The 18,564-nt window shown below is 39.9% G+C and overlaps 2 protein-coding genes across 2 annotated transcripts in view; one reads left to right on the forward strand and one right to left on the reverse strand.

Annotated features, from left to right (window-relative positions):
- The window catches only part of VEPH1 (ventricular zone expressed PH domain containing 1), a 219,614-nt gene that overhangs the window by 15,309 nt on the left and 185,741 nt on the right, over positions 1-18,564 (forward strand). The window lies entirely within an intron of this gene.
- PTX3 (pentraxin 3) lies at positions 1,477-18,049 on the reverse strand. Its single transcript, XM_069973854.1, has 3 exons — positions 17,653-18,049; positions 17,036-17,485; positions 1,477-4,646 (listed from the first exon to the last, which is right to left on the reverse strand). Exons 1-3 carry the CDS (start codon positions 17,759-17,761, stop codon positions 4,036-4,038), a joined length of 1,170 nt encoding a protein of 389 aa, XP_069829955.1. The 5' UTR covers positions 17,762-18,049; the 3' UTR covers positions 1,477-4,035.

Genomic DNA, 18,564 nt, shown 5'->3' on the forward strand with positions numbered 1-18,564 from the left:
AAGAGGTAGAGGTAAGTTGTTACTTGTAATGAATTTTTTGTTCTTACATTATATTACTTTTAAACAGACTTTTGTGATGAGATATTGTGGTTTCATTAAGTTGCATGAATTCAGAATAGAATTCCGTTTTCCTCATGGAAACGTTCCCTATATACTGCTATGACTGTTTAATTAATCAAGGGCTCACGATCTTATAATGAAATGGATATTCTCCAGCGTATATCCAGTATCCTTTAACAGCACAGGCTTTGGACTTGCAACAATTGGCCGTGCTACAGTGTAATAGTTTCCTGTAAGTGACTACATGTTGTAACGTAACACTACAGAATAGGCATTTTACATTTTCTCTGAGGGAAAGCTATTAAGTACTAAGATCAGACAGGTTGAGAATTACTTATCTATATGTATAATGTTCATGTTCTTAGACTAATGTTTCTTACTGTAAACATAATCATACATCATACTTCTAAATCCCTTTTTTACAACTTCAGAAATATGAGCTTAGTGAGTGAACTTTCTTGTATATATTGATTATAAAAATAATGAGTAAGACCTCAACTGTATTAAAGGAGTTTCCCAGGAAGACTCAATTGTAAAACGGACACTAACAGTAGGTTAGAAGACTCTAACCTGCTGTTACATTCTCATAGGGCCAGGGATGCTGAGAATGAAGGAAGTTTTCTTACCCTTATCCTTAGCACTGTTTTTTTGGTAAATCTTCACTTTATTCTATATGCAAATTAGATGGTTTGGTGTAGTAGAGGAATCCATGAATTTAAAGGTGGCGCTTGGCAGTGACATCACTCCATGACTATTCAAAAGTAGGGGCAATAGTCCCACCCTAAGTGCACCAAACCATCTAATTTGAACAAAGGGAAGATTTACCAAAAACAGCAGCATCCTCAGCATCCCCATGTCAATCTTAACAGCAGGTCAGAGTCTTCTAACTAGTTTCCCTGTAACTATATGCCTCCCATGGCGTTAAAACAACAACAGCTCTCATACTTTCCTTACCTGCTCCCCCAATGCAGCAGCTGCCTCGCCGTTCTCACATCTTCCGATGAAGTCCCCTTCCCCGCTAAGCCAACCCTAGAGCTGAATGAGGGAGTGGGATGTCCATGGAAGAAGCAAGAACAGCACAGGGGCACAAACCAGAAGACCTCCCAGCTGCAGTGCCAGGGAGCGGGTGAGGTATGTGTTCTTTTTGTTGTTTTAATGCACAGGGAGGAAGATGGTTAACTATTAGATTTTCCTGGGAAACTCCTTTAATCTTCACTAGTCTGTAGGTTTTACATTAAATTGGTCTTTTATTATCAATCATGACCAGATGCAAAAGCTCAAGTATAATAGGAAACCTTTGGTTAGGAGGAAACCAATATATTAGAGAATAGAGGTAAAGAATGAACTATAACCTTACACTGAAAACATAATTTTAATTTATTTCATAGAAAATTGCTTTAAATCCACACAAGGCTTAAAATAATTAAACAGAATACAGCAATGAGTAGTAAAAGACATTGTGACAATAATAAAATAGTTTGTGTTTTAAATATTGCTATTCTTAAACATACAGTGTTCGTATATCTAACAGTAACCATCTTCTAATAACGTTTGCTATGTAATGTTGTGCAAACCGAAACCAAAGGTCCCGCAGAAACAATGTAAACAGAACTAAGATGTTATTGGGTTTCTGTTTCAATGATATGGAGAATTGTAACAGTGTGATAAAGTCTTAGTATTCCCCTATGTTACAATCGTACAAAAATAAAGTAGCATTTATTTACCGTAACTCTTGCAATTTCAATTTACAATATAGTACAGCATTACATAATTACATTTATAATGGTGGATAGAAAGTGGTTATAATTAACTTTACGATGTTTGCTTGCATATTAGCAATTCACATTGAAAGAGAAATTACAGACAAGTCTATTCAGACACATAAAATTAGCTTAGTGCTGCCTTCATAGTTATTCATTACTAAACGCATACAGTAGAAGAGGAAAATGTGCTGTTTGTCAGATAAATCAAGTACCGTAGATAATAGGTAGAATATCTAGACTAATATTGCATTTGAGGTCTGCATTGAATCTGAGACATAACTGAATCTGTGTGTATACTGTATCTGAATCTAATATCAGTAAAGAATTGGTAAAGGTGTATATCGGATTCTAACATCAGTAAAGGATTGGTAAAGGTGTATATCAGACTTTAACATCAGTAAAGGATTGGTAAAGGTGTATATCCCAATCTGATATCAGTAAAGGATTGGTAAAGGTGTATATCCCAATCTGATATCAGTAAAGGATTGGTAAAGGTGTATATCGGACTCTAACATCAGTAAAGGATTGGTAAAGGTGTATATCCGAATCTAACGTCAGTAAAGGATTGGTAAAGGTGTATATCCGAATCTGAAATAACTAAGGATTGGCTGATTACAACTTAGCCATTTATATCTGCAAATGAAATTTATAATGAAATGTAACCCTCCAAGGGGAGTGATCTTATTAAGCAGATCGATATCCCCAATGGATAATAAGACATTTAGCAAATTACTGCTGTTTATTTTCTACCTCTTAATGGCGCACTTCATTAAAATTCTTCATACCTTACCAATTACCTGCTGCTTCCATTCATATGTGTCCTGGGCTCTCTGCTGGTGTGTTCATCCTGGTACTAATGCAATACATGTAACTCATCATTGTAGCCAGTGATTGACTGTAGCGATCACAAGTCCCAAGGTTGTTGTGGGGACAAAGAACTAGGCACCAGTTAAGTGGGACTTTACCATGTTTTTTTTTTTTCTAATTAAATAGCTGGACAACTGTCAGCCCTAGATAGGCATTGTGAAGGGGAGAGCATACATACCTCTGCTCCTGGTTATGCACTTTTCATGACCAAGAAAACAGGAAGAGGAGGGGTCTTCCTCTGAGCTTCTTGTATTAGAGCCTATTTGGTCCTACCTCTCATCGATGATAGAGCTAGAGTGGTCAATCAATGGTGAGAGGCTTGAAGGTGGCAAAGATGATATTTTCTTTCCTAGGGCTCATTCACACAGATTCGGCACAGAGATTCTGCCAGGAAACCCCATCCGGAGTCTCCGCTCCCAATCCCTCCTGCTATGTCTTTGAATGAGAGGGATTGCGCGCCTCTGCTCTTCGCTCAAAGAATTGACATGTCGTAGAAGGCGTGAGAGCTCTCCCATTTAAAGACATAGCAGGAGGAATTCGGCATGGAGTCCGTGGATAAAGGTTCCCAGCAGAGTCTTAGCGCCGAATTCGTAGTGTCCTAATGAAAACAGGCAACTGTATGGCACTGTAATATGGCAACCTTAGACATACTAACCTACTGTACCGATATGTCATTTTAATGGGTGGATTGTGTTTTTTGTTGAATTCTCTATGAATCCAGAAGAACATTTTTTATAAAATGCTCCATAACATATGGTACTATGGGGCTATTCATACATCTCATTGATGATACTAGAGAGTAACCCCAAACTTCAGTCATACAAAGCACCTTAGCAAAACACTGTACGGACCCATAGGGCTCAGTGTGTCACCATACTCCTGTGTTCTGCCATGTGCATAAGGCCCAAGATGCATATTTGCAAAACTTCACAATATAGGTTTATGTATTGAAGCAATGCTTATACCTTTTGGAACAGCATTTCTAAAGAGTCACTCCCTTTTACACGTGTAAGCACATTGATAATAGAGCATAGAAGCAATGGGGGAATGAACTCTTCCATGCCTCCCTGATAAGTCTTCTACGTCTCCTCTATTGGATTTAAATTGCTCACAAAAGAATTTCAAAGTTAGAAGAACATTAGGAAATTGCTAAAACGACAGTTCTCTTAGATGGTAACTGTTCATGAAAAACAAAGCTATGTTTTATGCTTCAATACCAAATAGAATATCTTGATTGAGAAATTTTGGGATATGATCGTATTATTAGTTGGAGGATATACTTTTAATTAACAATTGAAGGAATGGATTTGACATATATTGTGTCTGTATCAAACCTCTAGAAACTTTAAAGAAAGTACTGTGCTCCCCCATGTGGTTGAATTTCTGTTGTACCCCAACCTATAACATTGCCCCGAGTACTGCAGTCAGAATCTGTTAGAGTCTTCACAATATCCTCATCATTGAGCACTTTATCCCACAAATTAAAGCCTGTAATCTTTCCGGAGAATGATAATGATTCATCAAAACCTCCTCCTACACAACACCCATTCTTTTCTTGCCCAAGCTGGAATATACCTCTATCAGGGATGATATGACCCTGTGCCAACCCGTAATTTGTTGCTTTATTTTCTCCGTTAACCCATAAGGTTGTTTTGCCATCCTCAGAGCTCCATGTACCACACAGGTGTGACCACTTTCCTGTCTCCAACACATTATCTGCAGATATCTTGTTCTGATCCCCACCAACAACTAGTACAGGAGAATCGTGGGTGAGATACAGTTGGATTTCATAAGGATTACGCTTGGTGCCATATGAGATAACAATAGTTTTGTCTAGGGCTTCTGTCACTTTAGTCCAGACACAGAAAGTGAAGGCCTCGAGGACCATGGCGGCAGGGTGCACACTTGCATAAATTTTGGGTGATCTCATCGGGAATAGTATTGCCATATCACAGCCTGAAAAACACAAAAACAATACATTTAAATATATTAGGTATACAGCTTAACTTTGTGCATCTAATGCCCTGTATTGGGACATTGTCCAGATTAAATTGTTTATAAATATGTATTAAATGTGGATTTGGCCATGGCCATCAACCTTTGCTGTTCAATAAGTTAAAGAGGTATTCCAGGCAAGAAGTATTTTATGCTATATGACCGGGGTTGGGCTATTTTAACATTATACTGACTCGGTCCCCTTGTTTAGCGACTTCCGGGTGATGTTGCGACCCGCCTCAGATGCTGTTTGGTTGGGCGGGACTGCAACATGATGGCCTTAGTACCTGGAAGTGGCCAAATAAGGGCATGGAGTGGCGGGATTGCGACTGCAGCGCTGGAGCCTGGGAGGTAAGTTTCCTTTATTATGTTAAAACAGCCCATCCTCGCCTATATATCAAAAAATATCCCTTGGCCAGAGCAGACCTATGATCAGTCTACAACAGATAGTAGAATGTAAACCCTTGGCCCTTGATAAAGTGAGGTACGCGAAATACGTGTAGGGTAAGTGAGGTGGTTGGAATCAGGCATGGTCCCGCTTACTAGCAATGGTACCTGTTCAAGCACTCAGCACTTCACTAACTTGCCGAATTTAGCTTTGAGACTACATGATCCTTGCACTTCATTGCAGATTATATTGTATGTGTCTCCATTGCGAATCTGGCTGCTATATTAACTGTTGTATTAGGTGCCCAGTGCCAGATAGAGATTGTATGTGTACATATGTATGCATTTAGTACACTATCATTGTCTTTCCCTACCTCTAAGGGGTCATCTCTGTTCATTCCTCTACATATTACATTTATTTCTTTTTATTCTGTGTTATCAATAAAGAATATTTTTTTTGCATTATAATTTGTCTGTTGATTGGTTTTGATTTTAATGATGCATTATGGGACATATAAGGCTTTTTTTCTCAGTTTAGATAGCATAATGTAGACTGGCATATCCCCAGCATGCTCGTAAAGGGATTTTCCTACTTAATAGGGGGTCCAATTGCTGGAATGTTTACCAATCACAAACATGATGGTCTTCTGTCTCTTTGACTAAATTGATCAGTAGTCAAATATGTGCACTGATACTCAATTCAACTCTGTGGCCTTACAAAGATACTTGCCTTAATCAGGTCCATAGAGCCGAATGACGCATTAGTGTACATGTCCAACTGACATGCCTTTAAACCAGGGAAATGGAAACGCTGACTTTTGTAATCAGTGGGGGTCCCAGCTGTGTGACACCCCCCCCCCCATGATCACATATCCCCTCCCCTCAAGATAGGGAAAATCTTGTTGTGGAATTTATTTAAAACCATGCACTTATATTGCATACTACCTTGCTCTGGCTTTCTTTGAGGAGTCTACATTGTAAATCCTTAACTTGTACATCACGTGTGGACGACAAGAACAATTTACCTTAAGTGGTAAAATAACTTCTGCTATTTTTAAAGCAATCTCCATTTCTATGAAAAACTGAATATATGGAACATAAAGGGTAATAAAAACAATTTACCAATCTAAAGGCTTTTAAAGTGGTGAGAAACTTGCTGGGGATCATTAGATTGTCATAATGAATAAAGTGCCACTACATTAATGAAGCTTACAGGGGGCTCCCTAAAGGGAATGTGTCTGACTCATTTCCTGTGCAAAGAGCCAGTGTGGCTTTAAATTATCCATGCTTGTAGCTGGAATAAATGAAAGTTTTCAACCCTATCCATTCTTCTAAAATAGACATGACATATTGCTTTAGAATGTTTAGAGTAAAGGTTTTTCCCTATGTCAGTAACACTGTCTAACCCGGGCTATTTAATTAAGCGGCACTAGCTTGGCTAGGAAGGCCCTGCTGAAATTTAACACAGTCCTGTAAAAGACCAACCAGCAGAAGTGTGATTAGAAACTCCCTTAAGAGCTGTTCTGGCTCTTCTCCAAGTTTTATGTGAAATCAAAACCAGTTGCAGAAGTTTTATTGAAAATTTCAATACCTATGGTATATTAAGAACATGTATAATAAGATATAAATGCAATTTCCAGCTCTACAATACAAGTGATGCTTTATTGTGCATTTATGTTTTGTTGCCACATTCATGGCAAACCTCTATACACGCCAATTTATAATGTACCCCAGTAAATACTAAGCCCATATACATAGATAAAAAAATTAAATGCTGTGAATGAAGCTTTAGGGTGCGTTCACACCTACCGCATCCGCAGCTTATTTTTCCGCGGAAATACGCAGGTCTGGTAGTGCAGATTTCAACCTGCGAGAAATCCGCATATGTGTGCGTTTTGCGGTCTTTCTGCAGCAAGTTTATTGCAACTGAAATGTCTGTTTAGAATGAGAGACATTTTAAACTGACATTTCAGTTGCGATAAACTTGCTGCAGAAAAAACGCAAAACGCACACATATGCGGATTTCTCGCAGGTTGAAATCTGCACTACCAGACCTGCGGATTTCCGCGGGAAAATAAGCTGCGGATGCGGTAGGTGTGAACGCACCCTTAGGGAAGATTTACTTTTCCAAATGCACCAGAAGAAAACTTTGCAAACTATTGGTGTAAATAGGTAAAAATAGACAACAGTATCTAAAGATGCACCAATATCATGCAGCAATTTTTTTTTTTCTAGATATCTGCCTATGTTCTTTGTGATTTGAAATGGTGTTGTTTCCCTGTAGTTGAATATGCAATGCCCTTAAGGCCTTAAAGGGAATGTTACAACAGGAAATGACCTCATGATTAAGTTAAGTTTTTATTGGATTCAACAGGAAAGAGAAGTACAAGTCATCCCTTTTATATTTTCCATCCCATAAAGACTGCAGTGGGAGTTTAAAAAAAAAAACTGCCATGTATGTTTCCAGCTTAAGGCTGGCTTCAGAATGCCTTAAAATCTTTGAAAAATGCCTTGTCTTTTTTTTTTTTTTTGCAAAAACACCAGGGGCCGGATGTTGGCTGGAAGTCAGTGGAAGTTAACGATTTACCTTAAACACATGGGGAGGAATTACGAAGATTCGCCTCTTCTCCCTGACGTACGCCCAGCTCGCCCGATGGGCGGGCTGGCGGAGCTTGGGGGTGTGTTATAAGGCGGGGAGGAGGCGTGACCTCCTCCCATGTCTAATTTATTATGATTTTTGCCTGCTCGCAGGCACAAATCATGACGCAATCTACACCTGCTGGAGGAAGGTGTAGATTTGGTACGCAGGGTGCAAATTTGGGCGCTCGGACGGATTTACTAAGAGGCGTGCGCCTCTTAGTGAATCCTGTCGGGGAAAAGGGGGCGGGGCCTAATATAAGACTGGCATACTTGTATGCCAGTCTTCGTAAATCCCCCCCATGGCGTAAATCCCCCCCCAAGGGCTGCAATGGCATTTTTTCTGGTGTTTTTTAGAGGCAAGAAAATCGTCAAAAAAACAAACAAACCCTAAAACAAATCTACACAGAAAACCATGCAGAAAAAATATATATCGTTTTAGAAATCTGCATCTATACTTTGATTCACAATGTATCTATGAACATGAAAATTCAAACCGTAATTTTTGTATTGAAAGTTTCTGCATACAAGTGGATGAGATTTGTCAAAATTTGTCAAAAACTAATGTGATGTGTAAATCCGCAGGAAAATTCACAGCAACTTTGCCCTGTATGAGTTTACCCTAAAAGTTATTCTTTTGGGATCCCAGATTTTGTTTTCATTATAGACCATAGGGGGAATTTATTAAATTGAACTAGGCTTAAAAATGTCCTTGCAGTATCGAGGCTCCGAGGATTTATGTGGAGACGCAGTGCCTCTACATAAATCCTGCGCACCGGAGCCTCCTGCTCCTAAAACCTACGCCAGCTCAGAGCTAGCAGAAAAATTTGGATGTGGCGCACGAAGAGGCCGCCCCCCTCTCCGTGCAGTCACACTCCCCACCCCCACCCCATCATCCTGCCCCCACCCTGCCTCTCTGGCGCAAGCAGTGCAGAGAGACCAGTTGAGAATAAAATATTCTCAAAACTAGCGTTTGTGAATATATTTATCGCATTGTGCCCATCTGCACCATAAGGCTGGGTTTACACTAGGTATATTTCAGTCAGTATTGTGGTCCTCATATTGCAACCAAAACCAGGAGTGGATTAAAAACACAGAAAGGCTCTGTTCATACAATGTTAAAATTGAGTGGATGGCTGCCATATAACAGTAAATAACTGCCATTATTTCAATATAACAGCTGTTGTTTTAAAATAACAGCAAATATTTGCCTTTAAATGGTGGCCATCCACTCAATTACAACATTGTGTGAACAGATCCTGTGTTTTAAATCCACTCCTGGTTTTGGTTGCAATATGAGGACCACAATAATGACTGAAATATACATAGTGTGAACCCAGCCTAAAAAGGCATTTTAGCCTGATAATAGATGTTCCCCATGACTTTAATATTTTGTTGCAAGCTGTTTTTGAATTCACCTTTAGGTTATTTTTACACTAGAGGCATTGTTACATGTGTATTATGGCCACATATACTATGCTATCCTGACTGCGTGTTCCACAATTTTTCCAATGCAAAAATGCATCTGTATTACTGTATTACTAGTGTGAAACTGGCTTAACTGCCTTCATATCAGTTAATAAGTAACAAATTCCACAGAGACCCTGATATGTATTAGAGGAGGTCACTTCCTACGTAAGTGGTACACTTCTTCCTGTGCTGCTTACAAAACCTAACACAAAATTTCCAAAAAGAGGGCAAAGCACTTGGGAATAAAACATAACTTTTAATTAGATATTGATTAAAAACTTATACAATGCAACAAGACCAGAAACATGGTCTACAATACCGTCCTAGATATAGTTGTGTGATATGCGAGGGAACGAAGTAACTAACAGGGTACACAGAGGGACACAGTGCATACTGTCCACTCCTGATGGGTTGAATCTGTCCCTGCCTTTTGGGGTGCCCACCTCCTTAACAGGGTGGCCCCAACCACGATGACGTTCCCTTCTCTATACTAAGTGCGGAACAAATGACATACAAACATAAAACTGTGACAAAAAATGAACAACACACCACCAATTTAAACAAAACCATCGCGTTTCACCTGTATAATACTAACAGGATCATCAGGGATACCAAGGTGCAAAGAACATACAGATACATAAACGTAGTGAGATAAACAATTATGCAAAACCACTTGCACTACCTCAAGTGGATTACAAACCAATATGTACTACTTGGATGGCACGCAATGATCCACAACATAACATGACCAAAACGATGCCCACTCAGTCCATAAGGTCCCATGGTGATTTATGATAGACACCACTGGGTACACTCTCACGGCTGATTAAAGTGAGAAATATCTGGGCATAACGCAAATCCCAAACTCAGGCATGAGATACATAGGACCGTATACGTTATGGAGCTCAACAAATATAAGATGTACAGCAAAATAGCTCAGCGGTGTAGCAACATAGCAACATAGCCGTATAGCTCAACAGACATAAGGTATATTATAATATCGCTTAAACTGATTGATCATGCTCTGACCATAAGATAACCAATGATACTTATCAGGTATGTCACAGAGGTCTGTGCGGTATCATCATGCAGGACCAAGATGTGGGCTTGTGGGGATCCATGCCACGATATGATGCCCGATATGATGCGTCGGGCATCATATCGTGGCATGGATCCCCACAAGCCCACATCTTGGTCCTGCATGATGATACCGCACAGACCTCTGTGACATACCTGATAAGTATCATTGGTTATCTTATGGTCAGAGCATGATCAATCAGTTTGAGCGATATTATAATATACCTTATGTCTGTAGAGCTATACGGCTATGTTGCTATGTTGCTACACCGCTGAGCTATTTTGCTGTACATCTTATATTTGTTAAGCTCCATAACGTATACGGTCCTATGTATCTCATGCCTGAGTTTGGGATTTGCGTTATGCCCAGATATTTCTCACTTTAATCAGCCGTGAGAGTGTACCCAGTGGTGTCTTTCATAAATCACCACGGGACCTTATGGACTGAGTGGGCATCGTTTTGGTCATGTTATGTTGTGGATCATTGCGTGCCATCCAAGTAGTACATATTGGTTTGTAATCCACTTGAGGTAGTGCAAGTGGTTTTGCATAATTGTTTATCTCACTACGTTTATGTATCTGTATGTTCTTTGCACCTTGGTATCCCTGATGATCCTGTTAGTTTTATACAGGTGAAACGCGTTGGTTTTGTTTAAATTGGTGGTGTGTTGTTCATTTTTTGTCACAGTTTTATGTTTGTATGTCATTTGTTCCGCACTTAGTATAGAGAAGGGAACGTCATCGTGGTTGGGGCCACCCTGTTAAGGAGGTGGGCACCCCAAAAGGCAGGGCAGATTCAACCCATCAGGAGTGGACAGTATGCACTGTGTCCCTCTGTGTACCCTGTTAGTTATGCAAAAAAGGGGTCCGTGGAGCCTCAGTTACGAGTCTCAAAACACGGGAATAGCCAGATATCCATCTCTCCAGAGACTCGTTTTGAGACTCGTAACTGAGGCTCCACGGACCCCTTTTTTGCATATTTAAATTTTGTATGGGACAATCAATGGAGACTCGTAAATGAGTACTCCATTGGAATTTTTCGCTGTTCTCCCTGAGTTCAGTGATTGTTGTGTTTTGTTGGTCTATTTATCATTGCCCCAGTAGCCAGAATCCTGCTCCACACTGAAGAGGGGCAAATACCCTGAAACTGCAGTCTGTGGATGGATGCCTAGCCTTACTAACCCTTGTCTTATGTCGTTATACTCGCCACTGAGTTAGACTTTGACTTACAGGGGCCACCCTGGTGTTTCCCTATTTAGGTCCCAAAGCTCGCAACAGAGTGAGGACCTGAGGGACTACGTATCAGGGTGGTTTGGTGCTCTCCCCACTAGGAGGCACCCCTTGGCAATGGGCTTCCTTCTCTGGAGAGAGGGATATCTGGCTATTCCCGTGTTTTGAGACTCGTAACTGAGGCTCCACGGACCCCTTTTTTGCATATTTAAATTTTGTATGCGTTCCCTCGCATATCACACAACTATATCTAGGACGGTATTGTAGACCATGTGTCTGGTCTTGTGGCATTGTATAAGTTTTTAATCAATATCTAATTAAAAGTTATGTTTTATTCCCAAGTGCTTTGCCCTCTTTTTGGAAATTTCAGTTAATAAGTAAGCAGCAGCAAAAATAGGTGATTTTTTTAGTACAGTTAACTAAGTTTTGGCGTTAAAGGGCAACTCCAGTGAAATCTTTTTTCTTCCAAATCAACTGGTGTCAGAAAGTGACAGAGATTTGTAATTTACTTCTATTAAAAATCTCAAGTCTTCAAGTGCTTATCAGCTGCAGTATGTCATAAACAAAGACATAGATATGCAGGACATACAGCATCTGATAAGTACTGAAAGACTTGCGATTTTTTAATAGAAGTAAAATACAAATCTCTTGACACTTTTTGACATCACTTGATTTGAAAGAATTATTTTCCCCACTGGTGTTGCCCTTTAATGGTGGCATTACACTTTTAATAGCTCGGGCACAGCTTACTGCTCATGTGTTGTCAATGGGGAGGGAGGGTAAGTGGCCACTAGACAGCTATGGCTACAACTTCTCTCCAAGAACTGTAGCTATGCAACATGCCTGACCCTTCTCTTCCCCCACAGATAATGATGGGAAGCCCCCATACACTTTTGAAAGTTGTCGAAACCGGCTACCTACTGTCACCATGTTCAGCCATCTTTTGTCTAAAGTATATGGGGGTGTCTTCATTTCTGCACTAAACCCAGATAATTCTACTTATCAATCTGGAATGCTACTGCTTTTTGCCTAGCAGTGGACACCTCACAGGGTTTGGACAAATAAATCACAAAGACTGCAGCGTGTATTGCCAGTTATGCTGGTTTATGAACGCAATGTCAGTGTCATAAGAAACTTTGGTTAAGCGTGTACTTCTAAAGTTGAGTCTGGGGATAACACAACAGCCAACATTAATGTACTTTGTACAGCCGGGGCAAACAATGCCAGAAAGACAACCCTGAGTACCAGAAGTTCCTCATAACAATTATCGAGCCTAGTAGTAGAAGAGTGATAATTTAAGAGTTTTGTATACAAGAGGACTTGCATTCCAAACAATCAGCATGTCTACCACAACTCCAGCATGTCTACTACAATTCTTCTGGCAACAAAGTATTGAAAAAAAAAATGTTAGGTTTGACCAAACAAACTGAAACTGAATAATGTCGAGACCTTAAAGGGGACCTATTAGCAGGTTAGACAAATCTAACCTGCTGATAGCCCCCTATTATGCAGGAGACGCAGAGGATGGAGGTATATCTCTTTCCTTCATTTTCTGCGCCATTCTGGTGCAGTTAGTAATTTGCTTAGGAGCTCTGCCACGCCCTCATGTCGACAATCCAGCCCATCCTAAAATGACCCGCTCCATTTGATTATCATTAGAAAGGGACGGGCTAGCCAAATTGGATATGCGCTGTGGAGGTGGGGAAGTGCTCCTAATTGTTCCCCAGTGTCCCTAATGGTCTTACCATGAAAAAAATGATTGACCGCAGGATGAAGGTAAGAGACATACCTTCATCCTCTACGTCTTGTGCACAGTAGGGGGTTATCAGCATTTTAGATTCATCTAACCTGCTGATAGATCCACTTTAAGGTCTCAACCTTATTTAGTTTCAGTTCCCCTTTAAAGGCGTACTCTCCCTTTAACAGTTCAGCTATTTATGTAACCTATGAGTTATGGAAACAGTGTAAGTTTTGCAGCTACAGTATTTGTGGAACTTCCATTAAAGTCAATGAGAGTCATGCAAACTCTAAAACAGCTCACTGCCCTCAATTCAGCTTTGAAACCTCCTTCTGCCCACTGCAAGCAGACTGGTTGGGGTGAGTCCTAGAGGTGGGGCCTGCATCTATTAGACATTTATGGCATATCTAATGAACAAAGGTCCAACAGCACCAGGGAACCAGGTCAAATTTAGGCCAAAATGTAGAAGGTGGATGCACGCTTTTTAGCCTACAATCCCAGGTGTAGGCAAGTAGACTTGAAAGAGAGGAAACGTAACAGCATCCGTAGTGCAATCTAAATGGGGATTTCCTTGCATGATCAGCAGAAGTGCAACATTTCGACCCAAAGGTCTTTATCAAGCTTCATTCTTGATAAAGACCCTAAGGGTCGAAGCATCATACTTGTAGCTCTTGCACTTTCAGCTATGTCACAAATGGAGTTTTATGACTATTTTATGCCTGAAACAAATTCTTAGTACTTTCTGAAGTTTTGAATATATCATGTCTATATTATAGCCCAATCTTGGCTGCAGTGAGCACAGAGGATTCTTGCCATAAAGATTGCAATAAGTAATATATTCTCATTGTTCATATTTGCAAGTTTTTCTTTGAGAACTAGAAAGAAATGGAAACAAAAACACAACTGGTTTCTCAGCCAGTCCTGCTTTTTATTGAGACTAAAATAAACCCGGAAATGACTGCCCACTGGGTCATCTGTAAAGATAACTATTACAAGACAACATGGCGTGTTATCAACAAAGTCTTTAGATCTAGAACAATAAACAGCAGTAACATGCCACATTATGTCCACAATACCTCCTGATGCTTGTTACACTGCTTTCATCTGCTTCACCTTTGGGTTATAGTCCTACTTATATAAAGCAAGAATTCCTACAACTTTTACTGTGGGGAGAGGTACATGTTTTTAGCCTGTTCTAAAAGCATTCCTATACTTATACTCATTACTGTTATAAGATGGCCTATGAATGAATGATTTTACCCCTCTCCACCAATAGCACCAACAAAGCTCAGGCGTTTGCTCCTTCTAGGTGTGCGATTTTGGACGGCTCAGTGGCCCCAACCAACCTCTGACTGGCCAAGAGGGCATAAAGCAAATAAGCCTAAGTAGAACACATTATTTAGACAACTCAATCAGCCCATTTACTAGTAGCCACTAACTTTCGACAAACGTTACTGAATATGGAAATTTGCATGCCAAACCCATTCACCCAGCAGAGGCCAAAAGATCCTTTGACCATCTGGTCTAACTTTTTTCATCGTACTTTTTACTGTGCTTTCTATGCAAAGGCATCCTGCAACAAGAGGTGCACTATACAGTATACATATTTGTTAACATAGAAGTCTTAAGGGCAATGTATGCCACTGTTTGACATAAACATGACTCCATTTTTTCTTGACATTTAATAGCAAATTGGAGTTAATTCGTTAGAGACGTTAACGTTTTCTAGGGGTTAAGAAGCATGAGATGCTTCCAGTTTAATCACAGTGACAGGAACCCGTACTTTACCATAGTGAATGACAAGCAGAGTAATTGCCAAACTACAGGAATTGTTTAAAATGCGGTTCTGGGAATGCCGGAGACACATGTCCAATAATGGCCGACTTCCTGAAAATAATCCTCATCGTCTTGCCTGTATTTGCTCTTTAAAATTAACCATCAATTATTGTAAAATTCTCTTCAAAAAAGCGGAAACTGTGTTGTTTTTGGAGCTGATGATGGTGATTACAAGCTTGATGTTTTTATTGGGGGGGGGGGAGGCAAAAACCCTGCTGTACGTCAATGACTTTTTACATTAAAACTTTTGGATTTGCTTGAGCCTGAAAGCTTTAATAAAGCACTCTCAGTTCTGAAACTAGCACGTCTCTTACCCATGTATAAAAGGAATTAGATGACAGTTTACATTGTACGTACTCCAGAAATATTTCATCTCGCTAAGGCAAGCTGTAATGAACACCTGGTGTGTGGCCAGCTGGACGCCACACTCCATAATTATAATTCACCAAAATCAGAATGAGGTAATGTCACTCATGATATAATATGCCATCCAAATAAAATAATCTTCTTTTTGTCTGTGTTTACATGTGTGCCTTTATATTACAGGTATTGCATTGTAGTGATTTGCTTTGTATTCCCTTACTTTAAGGGAAGGTTCACCTTTACACATCTGACATGGCACTGAGCCAAATGAGATGTCACCAGTGTGGGGTCTGTATCCGGAGACCACCACTGGTCAATAAAACAAAGGGGCTGCATGTGTAATGGTGAACCACCCTTTAAGGGGAGATCAGAGACCAAGCTAGAGGCTGCTGGCTCTGATGTGCAATCTGCCCCACATTTATCATGTCATTGATAATACTAGCCTCCCTTATGGGGGGCAGATGTTTCTTTTGGGGCCCCTGAGGCTGTAGGGACCAGATGCGTATTTGACCTGTATACTACTATAGTTAGCCCTAGTGTAGAATATACTGTATACAGCACAGTTGAACAGCTTGCAAGCTTGCAGGGTCTGAGGCTTGAATTTGCTTTCATACAGATGGATTGCATTACACATGCTGAGAAACATCTCATTCTATAGTGAGGTTTCTATGTGAAAAATTTACAGAAACCTCATTCCTTTATATAGTATTAGCCGCTCATTGTTACATCACTCAAAACAAGCAGTAAGTCTCTTACTAAGCATAATATTATATGTTAAGTGACCAGTGGGGTTGACTACCATCTACACTATTCTTTGTACTGTTCTCTGCACCTCTGTATTGGCTGCATCTCATGTTCATTCTGCTGATAGTTCTGTAGCACTGTTTAGCAGACATGGCCCCAGCCACAGTTTGCAGCTGCTATGACAGTCGGATTACATATCCAGATGTTATCCGCCAATGTAGATATATAACATTACATATTATGGACCTTATCATATCTGCAATAATTAGAAATATGATCTCCTTTCTGGAGTTTCTGAGTCATAGGCACAGGGTGACTGAATGCAAACTCATCTGTCAGGAGAAAGATTACTCAGCACTTTTAGCTATGCAAACCCATTCCTCATCAGCAGATATTCTCTGAATCGTCACCATCCACTTTAATATGTCACTTCAGGTATTACCCGAGCATGCATATCAGGTAACAGCTAACATATTGCTTAAGCAGACATTACCTATATATATAGCTGGCTATTCTATAGGTTGTTTAAAGTACTAGACCGATCACTGTGATAGAAAACAGAGGGTTTTATCTGCATATGTAGAATTTCTCATTGCGTTTTTAATTTTCAAGACCTAAAGTAATAGATACACATATGTTGGTGTCCTCTAATTCTTTAAGACATGGTTGTTTGGGCATCATAGTAACTTAATGACAAAAATTTACCTAAAGTCCTTTACAGAAATGCTGTCACAGCCCTTTCAAACAACATTTTCAGCTCTGCTAAACCTCATTTGTACTACATCTGTAGGCACTTAGCCCTTGGAATGTATAGATACTGTAATACACATTTAATACAAGTGAACATTGCCATAGTTAGATTGGTTACCTGCTGGTATTTGCCGTTGGGCGACCCACTCTTGTAAATAGTCGAGTGCATTTGGCTCAGACAATTCTTCTGCTTTATCTGGGCATTCAACTTTATTTCGTGCAGAATCTTCCCATCTCCTTAATGCATTTTCAATCCGCTCTAGTCTTTCTCCTAAGTCAAGGCTTAAAGCAACAGATTTCTCCAGATTTTTACTCTGCGCAGTCTCAGGCTGACACTTTGAGTCCAGTAACTTTGAAAAGTCTGAAGCCAGGCTGCTGAGGCAGTCACTACAGGAGCCTGATGCGTTTTCTGCAGCCGTGCTAAGATCTTCCTTTACTGTCTGAAGTTCCGCCTTAACTTCTTCCAAGTTCTGAAGCAGCATATTCTGTCTCATGTGAGAGTTCTCTAACATGGTCATCACTTTATCCCACCTTGAAAGGTCTTTGATTTGACATTCTGTTAAAGTTACTAAAATATAAAAAATACACATTATCATTCCTGCTAGTTGCTTTATTCATGTATTGTCTACAATTGTATCTTTCTGTGCCGTAAACAGAATATAAAAACATTTACACATGTTATACATAAATCAGTTACTAAAACCAATCAGTATATAAAGAAAAGAAATGACTTGCCTTCTCCAGTCACCAGTATCTGATTGTCCAACTCTTGTACTTGCACAGCTATTGTTATGGCAGATGATAAGCACCAAATAGTACACACAAATAGATGTATTAGCATCATGTTCTCTCCCAGGCTAGCACACACAAGTTCTGGAATACTGCACGAGTTCCCTTTGTCCTAGTGATGGTCTCTTAAGCGTACCAGTCAGTGGCTGTGCTAAGACTGAGGAGGGAGCCCCTTAATAAATGCTTATAGAGAGCCAGGTGAATCACAGGGAAACTAAAATATTGCTCAGTGGCAGTATTGTGTAGAATATGATGTCATGTAATAAGAATAAGAGGGGTGGTAGCAGTGGAGGTATGGCAGTTACACAAGCTATCCTTAATGGCTCGAGTGGTGGGTGGATTCAGTGCAGAGAAAGAATGGGGAAACTTGCATGGGGTACTATAAATCTCTGGAGAATTGTGAATACAAAACATCAGGGAGATTTCTCCACTCCATATGTGCTTAACAAATTCCTTTCACATTTCTGCCAATGTATATTACTCAATGTAGGCTTGTTTTCAGAATCGTATATATTAATAATGTCTAAAAGATAATAAAAACACAAAGAATGCGTGTACATTCTATTGAAGTTATAGCCAAATATCATATGTTGTAAGTGTCCCTTTACTAAATAGGAGACTATCTCATGAAAAGCCATAAACACAAAATATTAAAGGGGTTTTCCAGAGCTTTTTCTTTGGTGGCGAGAATAGGCTATAAGTATCTGATCAGGGAGGGGTATGACACCTAAATAGGGAAACACCATAGGTGTTCCCTATAAGTCAAAGTCTAACTCTGTTGCGAGTGTAACGACATAAGACAAGGGTTACCAAGGCTAGGCATCCATCCACAGACAGCCGTTTCGGGGTATTTGCCCC

The sequence above is a fragment of the Dendropsophus ebraccatus genome, chromosome 6 (genome assembly GCF_027789765.1).
Source record: "Dendropsophus ebraccatus isolate aDenEbr1 chromosome 6, aDenEbr1.pat, whole genome shotgun sequence".
Classification (NCBI taxonomy): Eukaryota; Metazoa; Chordata; class Amphibia; order Anura; family Hylidae; genus Dendropsophus; species Dendropsophus ebraccatus.

Excerpts from the sequence above, each read along its gene's own strand:
- PTX3 (XM_069973854.1), bottom strand. The coding sequence starts at position 17,761 with ATGATGCTAATACATCTATTTGTGTGTACTATTTGGTGCTTATCATCT. Across the intron at positions 17,486-17,652 it reads GATACTGGTGACTGGAGAAG|TAACTTTAACAGAATGTCAA; the intron begins GCAAGTCATTTC and ends TTTATATTTTAG. Across the intron at positions 4,647-17,035 it reads CCAACGGCAAATACCAGCAG|GCTGTGATATGGCAATACTA; the intron begins GTAACCAATCTA and ends TGTGTTTTTCAG.